Genomic DNA, 15,299 nt, shown 5'->3' on the forward strand with positions numbered 1-15,299 from the left:
TATCCAAGCTCTGTCTCTATTCATATCTATAAGCGTCTGTTCGACAAAGCAATGGGTGAAATCTCCATATGTCCCTCGTCAACCATCATAGCCAGAATGTCGTCGCAATAATGATTGTAGTCCACATGATACACAAAGACCATTTGAAGCCAGCTTATACTGAGCACCACTGAGTTCTCATACAGCTTAGCGATCATAGTTTAATATCACCCATGTCCTGAGCCAGCTCGACCAAGTGCAGATGTGCGCTGCACCTCGTCCTCGAATTTCTTCCAAGGTGCGCTGCTTGCTTGCCGTCGGGCCCCGGTATGTCGTGATCTTATTATCAACACTGGACAGTATCCTAAACAGATGCCTTGTTGCAAGCAAAGTCCTCGGAGCCTGGAGCAATAAATCCAGCCTGAGCTAGGCCGATTCCTTCTCAGGTAATCCTTATATAGGGGGTTACCGCGCTAGATGCGTTGCTAGTGCATGTGATCATCTTGCCCCGAGTGTTGGGGCGCTGAAAAAAGAAAAAGATTGCCCAATATGCCAGCAACTCATCGGATCTCAGGTGCGGCCGCGGCGGCAAAATCACGGTTTACATTATCCGCATCTGTTCTTTGTGCCTCTCCAGCACTTGCTCTCGGATCAAAGATTCGCCTCCACCATCGTGGCGGGTCCAAGGGGCGATGGCCGCCGTGAAGCGACGGGTAGACGTCATTGAAGAAGTACCAGATGTGGCCGACAACAATGCCACAAATCTCATCCTTGGGCACAATGCCGTGCACAACCAGGCTGAAGGCCATCAGAACCCAGGGGAGATATGGCGCAGTGAAGACCAATATGCCGAGGAAACTGAGTCGAGTGTCTGGGTTGCGGCGACTCCAGATGTACACCAAGCTGGAGGAGAGGGCGGTGCCTAGAAAGGGAAGAGAGAGAAACGGTGAAATGAGGAGGAGAGAGGTCATCGCGTAGAATAACAGCCATGAAAAATGAGCGGGGGAACGACCGGAAGATTCTTCGAGGAGTCGCGAGTACCGCTGAAGGAAAAAGACATGGAAGAGTAGATCGAGACTTAATGGACCGAAATAGAGAAATGTTGTGAGAAGTCGCCAGTACTGCCATTACAGTCAGCCTTTGCTACTGCTCAAATAACAGCTTCCTCTGGAGCTGCGGTTTCTCATGACGTACCTGAGACTTGAAGTAGACTGCGCGGAAGCTGTAGAACAGCTGAAATGGTGTCAGGATATGACATTGCACCAATACTGATGTAGCCACGGTCGCAGCTGTCCACCAGCGAGTAACTGGAGGCATTTCATAGAACCATTGCTCCAAGGGGAACTGCCCGCCCTGTCCACCATTTCCCCAGATGGCGGCCATTACGTCGGAGATAGAGCAATAACAGAGCGGAGAACAGGTTGAGCTTGGTTAAGGAAGTGATTGACAGTGAGTGATACGAAGAACTGAGCGACAATCAATGACTTAATGAAGAGCATAAGCCGTATGATTGAATAATGTACAAAAGGCACATGTGATCTTGGACAACATGTCAAAGTGGATAAATAATAACACGGCAGGCACAAGAGCTCTAGGTGGCCTTTTCTCCATCTCCGAACAGACGTCAGTCGGGGATTTGCTTACGGTTTGCTTTCTTGGCCGATAAGCAATTCCAGTACTTATCATCACGTGAGATCCAAGCGCGCGCTACGCGTCAAATAATCGGATGGCTGGGGACAACATTCTGCCGGCGCATTGAGAGGCAGTGGAGACATGGAGTAATTGAGAGATTACCAACCCCCCAATTCCATCCCAACCGTGTTATTCCCTTTGAGAAGACTGTTCTCAAAGATAGAGGGCTCCATGTCAAGTGGTCCTCGGGTGGAATTGGTTCGACGTCAGATCAGATGCGCATTTAACCACCTAGATTAGGACCAAAACAAAACAAACTACCTTTTGTCTCGCGTGAACCCTGTCATCAGACAGGACGCAGCAAATTGTGGAGGGCGCATAATCGCACAGTCGGTCGGTTATCTTCAACGGTTTTATTCTCACGAAAACCGGGCCGTCGAGTAACAATTCTCGCGTAACGACCGAACGCGCATTTGTTCACCATGCCGCCGAAGAGAGGACGAGGCCGTAAAACAATTGGGGCCCCTCGAACACAACCTCGAGATGACGGAGGTGCAGGTCCATCTAATGCTGCGGCCACTGCATCACCTTCCACTCGAGGACGGCCGCCCAAGTCCCGCGGAGGAACAAGGGGGGCAAGCGGCCAGCCGGCGCCCCAAGGCCGTCAGACGTCCAACGTATGTACATACATGGCTCCTTACGCAGACATATCAACTATGCAATAGCATTACCGCTGATACCGTGCTAGCTGGGGACCCCACCCCCCAAGGTCGCCGACACCGGTACAAGCCGGGGACCGTCGCATTGAAAGAGATCCGCAAATACCAGCGCTCATATGACCTCCTTATTCAGAAGCTACCGTTTGCGCGACTCGTACGCGAGGTCGCATTGGAACTTCTCCCCGCTGAAGTAGGCGCGGAGTTACGATGGCAGTCCCACGCAATTCAGGCACTACAAGAGGCCGCTGAAGCTTTCCTCGTCCACCTTTTCGAGGATACCAATCTCTGTGCTTTGCACGCTAAGCGTGTAACGATTATGCAGAAAGATATCCAGCTCGCCCGAAGAATACGCGGTGTTTGGGGAGGTCTGGGTTGATTTGAGCTTCCAGATTGCAATATAACGGCGTTTTGTGGGGAAAGAAATATCAGTCAACAAAGGGGGGAAAAAAGATCTCTCATTTGAGGAATTAGACGCAAGGGAGCGAAGGTCCCAATATCGATATTGCACGCAGGAAGACGACTTGTTCCGTGATGTTCGATTCTCATTCCATTTTTTTACTGCTATGCCATGGTGCGATTCAACCTGGCTCTGAGTGGTGTACACGTTGCAGGCGTATGGAGAGTTGTGGAGTCATATTCAGGAAATGGGTTTCTACCTGGTTCGTGTCGGCCGTTACATTGAGATTGTTTGTGCCATGGCCAAAGAGCCTTCGAGTTCAATGCATGTATATTAAGTAGTTGCCTTGCCAGCAAGGTTGAAATAGTGGATGCGATGTAGTCGGTTGCATCTAACTTGTGTGCACTTCAATTCCGTCAAGGAAATCACAATTTATCAATGTCTGGAGACTTACTAGTATTATGCAGTTGAGCGTTTCTGGACAAATTCTCGTTCAATTTTCATCAGGTGTCGGAGGGCAATACCTGCAGTCTGCATATTCATAGCAGGCCTCCATGTTCATATAGCAGATGCTGTAGCAACAACTTGTTGTATCAATAGACGAGCTCCCATTTATGTATCCCAGATGCGCCAGCCATGTCCCATGTACGCAAAGATCATCACAATTGGCCATGAAGTGGTATCACAGAACAGAAGGCTAGCAAAATTGCCTTGGACAGAAGAAGCGAAAACGAAAAGACATAAGAACGAAGATATAAAGAGAAGAAGGTGCAATCACACAGGTCGTTTCAGAGCTGGCGGCAATCCGGTCATCACGCGGTGACCCTCGTCGCGAACTCCCTCTGCCTCTTCACTTTTCCCTTGCCTTTCTAAGGTCTCTGCCAGCATTTCATCAGTGACACTGACCCAAAGCCGGTCATTGGCCTTCTTTGCCATTGCCCGGCCTGCGCGAGCGCTCTTTTCAGCTTGCTCCCCAACCACGCCACGGAAATACTTCCAGCTCATGAACGTCAAGGTCATGCAGGTGATTTGACTGTTGCTTATTGCCGTGGCAGATTGAAGAGCCTGCTGAAGATACTGCTTGGTCTGAATGGTCGACTCTGTTTGTACTGTCGCACATACAAGGTAATAAGCCGCCTGGATATACTTGTTCGGGCTACCCTTACAGAATGACTCGACAAGGGCCAAAGCGTTGGGAAGATTGGAGTGAGACGGATGATTGGGGTCACGGAGTATGAGAATCGTATTTAAGGCGGCAAGGATAGCGATGTCACGACGAGGATCATTTCGTGCTGTCTTGCTGGTGATTGACGATAGTGAGAGAAGAGGGGACTGGAAAATGGAAAGGGCAGCCTCCAGATCACCGGTCGCCTGCGCAAGTGCGCCCGTTGCATACTCCATCAAGCGCTGAATGGTGTCAGGGAGCTGATCCCCGAGTTCCTCTGCAATGGGGCGCAGCTCCTTCAGTGCCTGATTCGCCAGATCCCAATCCGTCCGACCACAGGCAAGAAAAACCTGATGCAGAAGAAGATTGCAATACAGAATCCGCCGCCAATCAACGCGTCTATTCGCACTGACCATCGACTCTGCAATTTCTTGTGGTGCTTTAAAGCTCCCTGCGGACTCCCATTAGAACTTTTTAGAACCCCAGAAGGGAAATATGACATACCTTTAACCATTCGTATCCCTTCCTGAAGAAATTTCTCAGCCTTGCGACCATCATAAGAGTTCTTTGCGCTGAGTGTGATCGAGCTAAGAAAATAGCAAAGCGCATAGAGATCGTGCTGGGGAAGCCAATTGAAACTCAACAGGAGCGTCCCATTTTGAACTTGAAGGATATCGCCCGTATCAATGGAGGAGGGTCCAGCTGATCTTCCGCTCAAAGGAATTGAGAAAGAGCCATCAGCACGCCAATTCGGATCATTCAATCTTTCGTCCATCAAATCTTGCATGACCTTCAATTTCTGAGACGACTGGTTGACGTCGCATTCAAGGAGACTGCAACAAATATCAACCATTTGCACCAGAGTCGAGAGCTGCGGTATATGACGGAGCTCGTCGTTGAGTTGATGGCTTCTTGCTACTGCAACCGCACGCTGAGCCTGTTCGATTGCATCGGAGCTCGTTCCATGTTGCAGATGAGCAAGTGCTTCAATCACGGCCGAGATGGCCGCAACAGCTTTGTCGCCTTGTCGGTTAGCCATATTCGAGATCTTATGTAGATGTTGCAGCGCCGAGACGGAATCCTGATGCCCCGATGTTGATAACGAAAGTGACACACGAAGAAAGCGAAAAGCATACTCCCAAGCCGAATGGCGGTATCTGCGCCTGTTAGAACCAGGCTGTGTGGAATGCAATGTTCCAACTTACGCTTCGACATCCAGTATCATACCATCGACAGCCTTCAATGAGGCTTTCGGGTTGGTCTTGTGTAGCATCCGCGCCAGGAGATGCTGCATACTATATTTGAGATCTAACATGCGATTCTGCAACACTGTAAGTAATCTGATGGTATGTTCCAAAAGGAACGGCAGTGCATAGCCGAGGGATGCCAACTTACTCTCTCACATAAATCAATCTGTCGAAGCAAGAACGTCAGTAGACTGCTGGTTTAATGAACGACTGTGCGCTGGAGCCCTTACCCCTTTACTCAGGGCTGTTTCTGCCTCAAGATCATTCTCCGTCTCCTCAAACAGTATGCGCGCATATCGCAATCTTACAAGAGCTTCCATTCGCGGTTGTAGCCTCCAATTCTAAAGGGTAACACTGAAATTAGCTTGAATGGTCGACAGTTACTGGCAAAGCAATTGTTGTAATCGGGGGAAGCGGCAATTCAAACCTTTAATACTGCCTCCAGACAACCAAGACCTGTTGCAACAAGCTTGTAATATTCCTCAATTTCCATCTCCCGCCTTGACAAAGCAACCATGGTCCCGTGACCATAAGCTGCCTTTAAATACTCATCTGCCAAGCTCAACAAGAGGACTTGATAGTCTATAGGCGGCTTGGTTGGCTTCTGCACGGGTTGCTGAGCGTTCTGTCGTTGCACTTGTTTTTTAGAGCTTTGGCGCTGCATTTTCTGTTGCACTTCCGGTGAAGGAGCCGGGACCAGGACTTGAGGGAGGGGTTTCTTGGTCTGCACGGGAGGCGCGGGTTTCGACGCCGACGGAGCGGGAGGAGCAGGTCTCGAGGATGGAACAGGGGTCGCAGGTTTCGATGATGACGGAGGTGCGGGTTTCGGAGATGGCACAGGAGCGGCAGCTACTGAATTCGCTCTTGGAACCGAATGCGCTGGAAGAGCAACCTGGGGGTACTGGTTGAAGACATTATTCCCCAAGTCTGGAGTTGGGGCAGTCTGATATGCCGATTGTGTTGATTGCGCGGGTGTTGATTGCGCAGATGTTGAGGAGGCTGCGACGGCTGGGGAACGGTTGCTGTTGCCTGCAACAGAAACCATAGGTTGGGCACCATATTGGGTCGAGCCATGGACAAGTTGAGATGACGAGGCAGGAGGAATAAGCGGTTGATGGAACACGTCAGATGGGTTTACATATTGTTGTTGCGGCTGCTGCTGCGGCTGCTGCTGTTGGTGATGCTGCGATTGTGGTTGGTGTTGATGCTGCTCTATATTATATGCTTGTCCGTACGTCGAATATGGCGATATTATAGTCTGAGGGTAAGCGACAGGCTTGCCATACTCATATGGCGAAGCATTTGAGTCGGCATTGCTATACAGTAGCTGCTGTGGTTGTTGCAAATATTGCGGAGGATATTGACCGTTATGAGATGGTGGGTAGTTCATCGCCCCCGAACGTAGATAACTGTCATGGAATCGCAACACTCTGCTATCCCGGTTGATAGATTTCGAATTTGAGGACGAAGATGTTATCGAACCAGATACCTTTCATCGTGATACGCGCCTTTGCCGTTTCGGTTCGGAGAAACTCCAGGGCGGTCAGACCACCTGATTCATCTACGTATGACCCTCGTATGAGCGACAGCCTAACAGAAAGACGCTCGTGCTGAAACCATCGACGTTATTCGCAAGGTGCTTCTATTTTATTAACGATTATTACAGGGAGACTGAGGTAGGCAAATATCAAGCAGATGGTACAGATATGCATTGCAAGGAAACGACTTGATCTACCATCAGGGTATACTCTATGAGAAGCAAAGGTACCTATCCAAAACAGACAAAAATGAGAAGGGAATCAAATCCACAAGAAGTCACTGGGAAATGAGAGGCATAATACACAATGGCAAACAGAAGTGCAGTATGAATGCGTGTCATCATAACGCCTTGCCCTCACCTAATGGCCGATCTGGAAGTGCCGAAGGCTTAGAGAGTCTTCCCAGTCTTTAAATCAGGTTTATTGAAGTGTAAAGCTGACTCATCGACTGATCTTGGACTGCAGGACCAAGGATATCCATTCCCAAAGCAGGTGGGCCGGTAGAAGGAGGATGCTCCCGGACAGTCCAAGGGCATACGTCGCTGCAATTGTCCACTTCAACCGAATTCTCAGCGGGATGTATGCGTTGAGAAGCCCACGTCTGATCTGGCGTCGATATCGTCCCACCAAGGCATCTTTCGGTCCAGAAGTGGTAAGTTACCCTGCCTGAGTCCTGGTCAACACGAGAAGGTTGCCTCCGAGGACACTTGAGCACAGAGTTGCAAGAATTGCAAATCGATATTCGCTTGCATGACGCGCAGATGCTGTCGAAGCTTTGGCAAATAGTCGTCTGGCATACACTGGAGAGCCACAGGTCGACTGATCGATGAGCACATCCGAACCGGGGCGTTATGTATTCTTCCTTTCCTAGCTTCCCGGATTCCGTTGTCAATCGGTATTCGGTCTTGATTTTCAACTGATCTTGATCGTCCAGCTCCGGATAGATCTCAATATGTAGCTGCGTTGGGCCATAGTCCTTGGTGCAAGAATGCCAGCAGAACCGCTGTTGAATGCGGGCTCCGAACTGAGACTGTAAGGCGGCAACCGACCGCTGTCTCACTTTCAAAAGTTCAACAAGATCCATCTTATCCCGAAACGTCAATTTCTTGCAGGGACACAAGTCAACTATGCCCGCAAAGTCACCCAACAGGCATACTCGGTCCTCCGGTTTGCGCCTGAGTTCGCGAGAGGAGAAAGCATCTCGCGGATGGAGCTTCAAGCATTTCGAGCAGGCCGACCACCTGCTGTTCTCTAGTATGTTGATGAGCTGCCATCGTGTGGTGACGAAGTTGTGTCCGTTTCGGTAATGATGGAATAGAGGTGCAAAATCCTGGCTGAACCTGAAGGGTCCAAGTTAGCGAAGTGGACTTCAATCCCTGGGTAAAGCTGACGAGGCAGTTTCTGTACCTTACAGATCTGAAAATGGCTCCGGATATCGCAAACAATCGTTTACAGGTCAGAGCCAGGCAAGTTTCAGGTATTACAGATAGATGCGAGATGATCTCTAGCAGCAGCTCTGTTGGCAGTTCAAGGAGGTAGCACCGAGTCGAAGGTTTCGTCGCTGTGGTCTGCTCTTCGGATTGACCTCGCGCCCACGTGTCCATCTTCGCAACAGTCTTCAGCTTTTCTCCAGCCCGGCGAAAAGGATACACCATGTTGACTGAAAGCCGCGTGCTTTTGATACGGGCTAGACTAGAAACCAGCAACTTGGCGCTTTGTCTCCAGCGTTTCTCGCCCTTTACTCCGAAAACCTTCGTTGAAGATTGACAGTAAGTCATGGATATGGTAAGAACCAGCTAGTTGGCTGCTGGCTCTCTGGTAGCATACTGTGTAGTTATATGAAAGACACAAAAAGCGCAGCGCGTGACAAAGAGCCGTTCAAAAAGGAAGACTAAGATACGGAGGACCTGTTGACCTTGAAGTAGTCCCCCACGATGGCTTAAGTTGCACGCAAACGGAGCACGCGCTATGATCACAGTGCAGCAGATGCTATCAGCATTACATACAAGGCTAAGGCTCCCGATGCAGGGTCACTGTCCGACCACCCTAAAGGATGGCTGCTTCAACTCTTCAATAAAAAATGCTGCAAGCATACATAAGTCCCAAATAATCTGTAAAGTATATTTAGAAACCAGATTTCCATTGTGAAAGGGATTTGCAGGATGACTTCTCGCCGAATTTTGAGCTGGCTTTCCGCTTCCGGATTCCTGGCAGCCGCATTGAGCACTCTTTAAGTCTCGTATATGTCTGCATCTTTCTTCTCAAAATATGCTCACTTCCAAGCATGTGCCACTTGACTTAAGAAAAGCCACTGTCCATCCTGATAAAAAGAGGAGGGAAAGAGTCCGATGTAACTGGCTTTATTGTTATCAACTGACTGCTAGCTTCATGATCATAGGGTTTCTCTTGTGTCTCATGATGCAAGGGAAAGCAAACAGAACAAACAGCGGAAGCAAGCATGTGATTGCTGAGTCATTGATCAGATAAAGGATGCTTATGTCATGGCTTCCCGATATGGTAGTGATGCCGAGGCAGAAGGAGAGGAAAAATCCTATACATGCAGAAGGCGTGGTGCAGAGTGGTAATGTAGGTCTGTTTCTGTCTTCTTGATTCTGTATTCTATTTCTTTCATTTTGTGGCTACTATTTTTTGCTTATAGATCAGATTGTTGATGTATTCAGACAGGTCAGTCGATCATTGCTCCCTTTCAGCTCTCTAGACTGCCGCTGTGGCCATGACTGACTTGCCATTCAAAGTATCCTAAACGCCTATTTACTTCCGTGGATTATTTCTGGGCTGCTGCTCGTAATAAGCATGTTGTCATGGATTCGGCCAAGTGCACGGCTTTCTTTTTTTCATTCCAAGGATAACAAACTCCTGTTGACCAAGAAGCCTGGCGAATCCGGTGTTAAGCAGCAGGTTGCGCTGGCGGATGTCTGTCGCTCTGCGACGCCGGCGAAATGCCATCTGAATCCGTTCCTTTTCAATGGGCATTTGCAGACTGCCTGGACCACCGTCAAATTCGACGATGTTCCTGTGTATTACAAGCGTAGGATGTTTGAGGCCGACAGTTCGATGTATAAAGGGCACTTTGCAGTGGATTTCGTCGTTGAGCCGTACGAAACGCCCAAGGACAACGCCGAAGCTACTGATGAAGCGAGGAGATACACTCTGCCTTCAGGTCTTCCGGAACGGACATCTTTCTTCTCAGAAGAGGAGTTCCAAGCTCTGCCTTCAGACGACACCAAGCCCATGCTTGTGCTTCTCCATGGGTTAAGCGGTGGCTCACACGAGATCTATCTGCGCCATGTACTCGCGCCACTCATTGCAGATGGGAATTGGGAAGCATGTGTGGTCAATTCCAGAGGCTGCTCTCAAACCAAAATCACTACCGGTGTGCTCTACAATGCCCGGGCCACTTGGGATGTTCGTCAAACTGTAAAATGGCTCCGCAAAGCGTTTCCAAATCGTCCCCTGTTCGGAATTGGGTTTTCTCTCGGCGCAAATATCCTTGCCAATGTAAGTTGCTCTCCGTTCATTATTTGAGGGTGAATTAACATTTTCGTGCACAGTACCTCGGTGAAGAAGGTGATGCATGTCAGCTGAAAGCGGCGGTGCTCTGTGCAAGCCCCTGGAATTTAGATGTCGGCTCAGCAAACCTTCAAAAGACGTGGCTCGGACTTGAGGTGTACAGTAAGACGATGGGATCAAGCATGAAGCGACTCTTTGAACAGTGAGTTCAGCGCTGTCAATAGCTATCTTGTTATCCAGGCTGACTGATCTATATCAGGCATGTTGAAGAAGTCTCAAGGAATCCGCGAGTGGACGTGGAGGCAGTCAGAAACTCTACATACTTGCATGAATTTGATCGGTAAGACCTCGTACATTCTCTCAGAACACTTTTTCGTCACTCGGTTATTGATCATTCCGTTAGGGCAGTGCAATGCCCAACCTGGGGATACCCTACAGAAGGTGCATACTATCGAGACGCGGCATCCATCGATTCCGTGCTTGCCATTCGAATCCCGTTCTTCACAGTGCAGGCTGAAGATGATCCGGTTGGTTCTGCAATTGATTCTAGGGCTTAACGTTGAACTAATCACTTTGTAGATCGCTTCGGTCGATGCGCTTCCTTTTCAAGAAATGACTCAGACACCTTATGGTGTCATGTTGACTACGTCTTGGGGCGGTCACCTCGGTTGGTTTGAACTTGGTGGAGATAGGTGGTTTGTGAAACCGGTGTGTATCTTCCTAATAGACGCGATGACGCTTCTACTGACCTTTGAGACAGGTGACAAACTTCCTGAACGCGATGGCCAAGGAGATTGACCTCGGGACGCCATTCATAGTTGAGCATCCCGAGAAGCTTCCTGGCCATATTGCGAACCACTTTGATCTGAACAAAGATGCAGACACGGCGCCTAAACCGGACTTTGATCCTATGCGGCGCAAATTGGCCATGAAGATGGTGCAATAAAGGAACATAAATACACACTTCTGGCCTCATTGGGAAGGCCGGTATATAATGCCCGTTCATTTCAAATTCGGGTAATACATAGACCTGCGGAAACGCCAAATAACCCATCTAGATACATAAAATTGGTATAGATAGAATGAGATTTTGTACATAGAACGCTCAAGCAAAAGAAACACTCTTTCTCTTTCCTTTTGACTTTGAATCTGATTTGGACGTCGAAGCATCGGGTTTAGAGTCTTCATTGCCGCCGCTCTTGTGCTTCCGCTTCTGGCGAATTGATTGTTTCGCTTCTTCCTATATCCAGAGGTTCTCGTCAGCCAATGCCTCCATGCAGAGCAAGTCCAATAGAGAATTTTTGCGAGGAGACGGTAATGCAAATAATATCGATACATACCAACTTGTTCTTCTTTTCCGCGTGTCTCGCTTCTGCTTCCTTTCTCTTGGCTTCGCGAATCTCCTCTAATTGACGCGCCTTCTGCAGCTTGGACTCAATGTGGCCCTCTTGTTCTGCATTGACCATGGCAAGAATAGTCATCATTCCCTCCTATACATGGAGCAGGTATCAGTGATCTTCAGCCAAAGCGAGAGACAAAGATTGGAGAGTGGACACACGCACCTGATCATCAACAAAAACCTTTCCCTTCTTCTTGCCCTTTGGCTTCACTACTCCGACAGGTGTGATCATATTCAGCTTCGGGAGGCCAAGTTCTTCTTCCGTATATTCCCTCTTCTTCGTCTTCTTCAATAGTGACGACTCCGTGCGTGCCTTCGACTTCACTTCCTTGGGTGGCGGGCGCTTTGCATTTTTCTTGCTCACTTTCGAGGCGGATGAGAGAGGCTTGCTCTTTCCTGAGTCGCCCTTGGAGGATGACTTGCCTTTGACTGAAGGCTTATTCGGCGCCATATCTGTTATCTATCGTGATCGTGGCTCGCACGTGGATATCGTGCAGAGGGAATCGGTTTTGCGGATAACTTTTCGTTTAAGGTACGCTGATGGCGACAGGACGAAAAGTAGACCAGAATCGTATTAGACAGATTTCAGGGTTACTGGCACCGATAAATGGACAACAATGCGTATTTGGAGATTAATTTCTGGAGTCGACCATGGCAAATCTCGATGCTCTCCAAATAACTGCGGACGAAATTTTTCGCAAAAGGAAGGCGGTATGGCCAACCGGCGAGGATCCCAAACCTCCACTTCCCACCCATCCATCGTCACGCTAACTTGAGCCCGGAAAGGAACGTCGACTTTCAGCGCACCTGTCCCTCCTCCAGCTTGCTGCGTCTTGGCCCGGATCACCGACCACTTCCAAGATGACCATCAATCCCACTTACCTCGCGCAGCGCACGCGCTCCTGTATGTGTAGCACTTCCCGCCCCGAGACCGTCCCGCGATGACCTTACAAATTGCCGCGATGTCAGTGGATGAACTGGTCAATGCTAACGTACATGTTCATGACAGCCGTCAATTGGGCCGATGCAAAGTCTCGCGTTATCCAGTCCTACAGAGCATGGCTCAGAGCGGTCAGTTCGCCCATCCCGCAGCTATACATACTCTGATTTGGCCCTTGGATTTCCGTCCATTGAGCCGCTGAAAGCTCTAAGCATCGGCGAATGTTTCTCTACAAGCAAGAAAGGACTAACATGAAAACTTCGAGGAGAACAGTCCCCCGAGATTCAGACCATGTACTCCTTGAACCTCCCCGTATCCGCAATCCGGACGAAGATTCGCCAAGAGTTTGAGAAGCACCGCTACGTCCAGCAGCTGGGCGTTGTTGATGTTCTGTTGTTCCAGAGCCATGCAGAGTACCAGGTCAGTTCAACCAACGATATATCCTCCGTGGCTTGATCCTCTGTCTCGACACAGCCTTCTTCGGACTTCACTGATGGTATTTCTCTAGGAAACGCTCAACTACTGGAAGCAGCTTTCGCATGTGATGAAATACTTCCGGCCGGAAGAGGAGCCCGGTGCTAGATTACCTCCTAACTTCATCTCTGGCTTCTTGGAAGGCCGCAATTGAATTTTCCTTTCGAGTTTTCTCACTTGCCATGAGTTTCTTCCGCCTTCGGGGATTGGGTCATTGCGTTGCGTCCCAGATAGAGAGCGGTCATGTAAATATTGTCAGACTAGCAAATCGCACCTTTTTGTTTCATTCTGCCTTTCCAGTACTTGAAAAGATCATAGAAGGCAATGGACATCTCATGGACAGACGTTATCTTTTGCAGGTCTGCTGCACATCATACACTGTAGAGGGATATCTAATCATTCTATTCAAGACAAGTTTACTCCGGTACAATGCCATGGACAACAAAATCGTCCCAATAATGAGTACAAAGGAAACTTTTTGCTTCAATATACAACGCCATAAATGTCAAACCTACCCAAGAAGAGCCATGCATCACGAGGTCATCTTATCAGCCTGGGCAGCATTGAACGCATCCCGCGCCGATGTGAATTTGTCTGTGACAACATCACAGAGGTCCATCAAAGCCTCTAAACCCTTCTCCAGGGCTTCAACTGCAGTCGTCGAATCTGCGATATTCCCGTCAGCTTCATCAAACCCGCCTATGTGTGGTGTGGCAAAATACATACCGTAGGTCTGGATACGCAAGTTCATCTTAGCTTCCGAGGGATGCGGGATCGTGTATCCGCAGAATTCAACTTCGGGGCTGAAAGGCGTAGGGGTCAGCAGTGGCGACAGAGAAACAGAATAAGGCCGACTCACTTCTTCATGATGGCATAACGTAACGCATTCCCCAGAGTATGCCCCTCACCTTCAAACTGGAAAGAAGCTGCCGTCTCGGTGGCACCCGGTAGCTAAGAAGAAGACTCAGTAAGCGACAAATCGACGAAAATTCGTGCTGCGTGTCTGACAGGGAGCAGAATCGCGCACGAGGGGAAGTATAACGTACCACGACAATACGCTTTTCCTCAAGCTCGAATTCCTCCTGTTCATAGTCCTGCTGCTGTTCAAGCTCCTGGGGAGCAGTGTCCATCATGGACTGGTCTTGGTCTTGAGAGTGTACAGAGGCTGGCATGGTGGATATTCGAAGAAAGGATATGGAGCACGGTTTAGTCGTACAGAGAGTGATAGTTGAATGCGGGCTTCGTCAGCCTGGCCCAGGTACGGAAGAGTGCGTTGAATGCGCCCTTTCGAAAATTGCTAGCTCAGATCCGTCCGGCTTTGATGGATATGTCTCCTTTTTCCAGTTGTGAACCTCCTTATCCAGTTCTTCTTGTTCCGAGATCAGTGGTTTGTAAGCAGCGGAGCTCGTTCGGGCGTTGCGTTCCTAGGTGTCCTTCCAGCGGAGCAGATCTAATCGATGGAGCAGGTGCAAGTGGCTTGGACTGTGAAATATAGGTCGTGAACGCAATTGAGTAGTGACGCCGAGGAGGAAATCCGAGTTGCGCAGTTCGCCAGGTCCCTCAAAAGGAAGAAAAAGAGCAAAAATGGTTATCGATAGCGCGCTGACCGCCTTCGGTATCCGGCAGATCTTGGCGGATCATCAGGCCGCCAGGCGTAGAGAGGTACCTTGACATACGGAGTACATCCCTTGGAGCTCGAAGAGGAGCTTTTCTGCACTGTACAATGACTAGGGTTTACTTTAATGATTGATCATTCCGAATGTCTACAGTCGCAGCGAGCGGAATTAGAGATGAGGAGTTGCTGTTCGGCCGAACGAAGCGCACCTTAAAGAGATACAGAGCTTCGATACGGAATCTCATGCTTTACCTTCAGCAACTGTACTGAATCGGCGACTGTGGTTTTGTCAGCTCGGAGTGATCATTTGGGCTTCGAAGGCTCAGAACGTGCCCTCTATGCTTAATACAGGATACATAGCATACTTCTATACGGAGTACGGAGTACTAGATATCCATGAGATAATGTGACCGAGACAAGCTCTCCTGCTGTTGTTGCAAGCAGCCGTCGGGGATCTGTGCAGGTACCTATTGGCTGTCCTATTCCTCATACAGTCCAGCTTGTAGTTACCAAACATCTTAGGATCGACCACTACCCCGATTTTGTGGATGTTGTGCAACTGTGGCTTGTCGAGCAGGAGCTATCAATATCTTCAGTGACCGCAGTGCAGAGACAGGATTCCGTTGGATCTGCTCTGTCAGTCAATGTTTCAGTTCAACCGGC

At 49.2% G+C, this 15,299-nt stretch overlaps 8 protein-coding genes across 8 annotated transcripts; 3 read left to right on the forward strand and 5 right to left on the reverse strand.

Annotated features, from left to right (window-relative positions):
- Positions 1 to 539: 539 nt before the first annotated feature.
- derA (putative ER-associated proteolytic system protein Der1) lies at positions 540 to 1,362 on the reverse strand (the record flags this gene model as incomplete). The annotated part of the gene is made up of 2 exons (XM_024822253.1): positions 540 to 1,100; positions 1,174 to 1,362. 2 exons carry the CDS (start codon positions 1,360 to 1,362, stop codon positions 540 to 542), a joined length of 750 nt encoding a protein of 249 aa, XP_024684426.1.
- A 381-nt stretch (positions 1,363 to 1,743) lies between these two features.
- Positions 1,744 to 2,706, forward strand: P174DRAFT_503110 (histone H3 family protein; the record flags this gene model as incomplete). The annotated part of the gene is made up of 2 exons (XM_024831133.1): positions 1,744 to 2,288; positions 2,317 to 2,706. The coding sequence occupies exons 1-2, from the start codon at positions 2,094 to 2,096 to the stop codon at positions 2,704 to 2,706; spliced, it is 585 nt and encodes a 194-aa protein (XP_024684427.1). The 5' UTR covers positions 1,744 to 2,093.
- A 795-nt stretch (positions 2,707 to 3,501) lies between these two features.
- P174DRAFT_367858 (uncharacterized protein) lies at positions 3,502 to 6,529 on the reverse strand (the record flags this gene model as incomplete). The annotated part of the gene is made up of 5 exons (XM_024822201.1): positions 3,502 to 4,339; positions 4,393 to 5,049; positions 5,098 to 5,213; positions 5,370 to 5,480; positions 5,567 to 6,529. 5 exons carry the CDS (start codon positions 6,527 to 6,529, stop codon positions 3,502 to 3,504), a joined length of 2,685 nt encoding a protein of 894 aa, XP_024684428.1.
- A 557-nt stretch (positions 6,530 to 7,086) lies between these two features.
- Positions 7,087 to 8,332, reverse strand: P174DRAFT_366739 (uncharacterized protein; the record flags this gene model as incomplete). The annotated part of the gene is made up of 2 exons (XM_024822127.1): positions 7,087 to 8,017; positions 8,085 to 8,332. 2 exons carry the CDS (start codon positions 8,330 to 8,332, stop codon positions 7,087 to 7,089), a joined length of 1,179 nt encoding a protein of 392 aa, XP_024684429.1.
- A 1,159-nt stretch (positions 8,333 to 9,491) lies between these two features.
- P174DRAFT_368337 (putative hydrolase, alpha/beta fold family) lies at positions 9,492 to 11,154 on the forward strand (the record flags this gene model as incomplete). Its single annotated transcript, XM_024822220.1, has 6 exons — positions 9,492 to 10,196; positions 10,250 to 10,410; positions 10,468 to 10,548; positions 10,612 to 10,735; positions 10,788 to 10,916; positions 10,969 to 11,154. The coding sequence occupies 6 exons, from the start codon at positions 9,492 to 9,494 to the stop codon at positions 11,152 to 11,154; spliced, it is 1,386 nt and encodes a 461-aa protein (XP_024684430.1).
- loc1 lies at positions 10,891 to 12,262 on the reverse strand. The gene is made up of 4 exons (XM_024827053.1): positions 11,771 to 12,262; positions 11,549 to 11,698; positions 10,972 to 11,448; positions 10,891 to 10,919 (listed from the first exon to the last, which is right to left on the reverse strand). Exons 1-3 carry the CDS (start codon positions 12,056 to 12,058, stop codon positions 11,314 to 11,316), a joined length of 573 nt encoding a protein of 190 aa, XP_024684431.1. The 5' UTR covers positions 12,059 to 12,262; the 3' UTR covers positions 10,891 to 10,919; positions 10,972 to 11,313.
- A 105-nt stretch (positions 12,263 to 12,367) lies between these two features.
- Positions 12,368 to 13,355, forward strand: P174DRAFT_387598 (putative NADH-ubiquinone oxidoreductase B14 subunit). The gene is made up of 4 exons (XM_024823365.1): positions 12,368 to 12,511; positions 12,617 to 12,678; positions 12,821 to 12,967; positions 13,056 to 13,355. Exons 1-4 carry the CDS (start codon positions 12,469 to 12,471, stop codon positions 13,173 to 13,175), a joined length of 372 nt encoding a protein of 123 aa, XP_024684432.1. The 5' UTR covers positions 12,368 to 12,468; the 3' UTR covers positions 13,176 to 13,355.
- A 198-nt stretch (positions 13,356 to 13,553) lies between these two features.
- Positions 13,554 to 14,193, reverse strand: P174DRAFT_419741 (DNA-directed RNA polymerase core subunit RPC19; the record flags this gene model as incomplete). The annotated part of the gene is made up of 4 exons (XM_024824803.1): positions 13,554 to 13,687; positions 13,748 to 13,824; positions 13,881 to 13,972; positions 14,068 to 14,193. 4 exons carry the CDS (start codon positions 14,191 to 14,193, stop codon positions 13,554 to 13,556), a joined length of 429 nt encoding a protein of 142 aa, XP_024684433.1.
- Positions 14,194 to 15,299: the final 1,106 nt, after the last annotated feature.

This window comes from Aspergillus novofumigatus (genome assembly GCF_002847465.1).
Source record: "Aspergillus novofumigatus IBT 16806 chromosome Unknown P174scaffold_3, whole genome shotgun sequence".
In the NCBI taxonomy this organism is placed as follows: Eukaryota; Fungi; Ascomycota; class Eurotiomycetes; order Eurotiales; family Aspergillaceae; genus Aspergillus; species Aspergillus novofumigatus.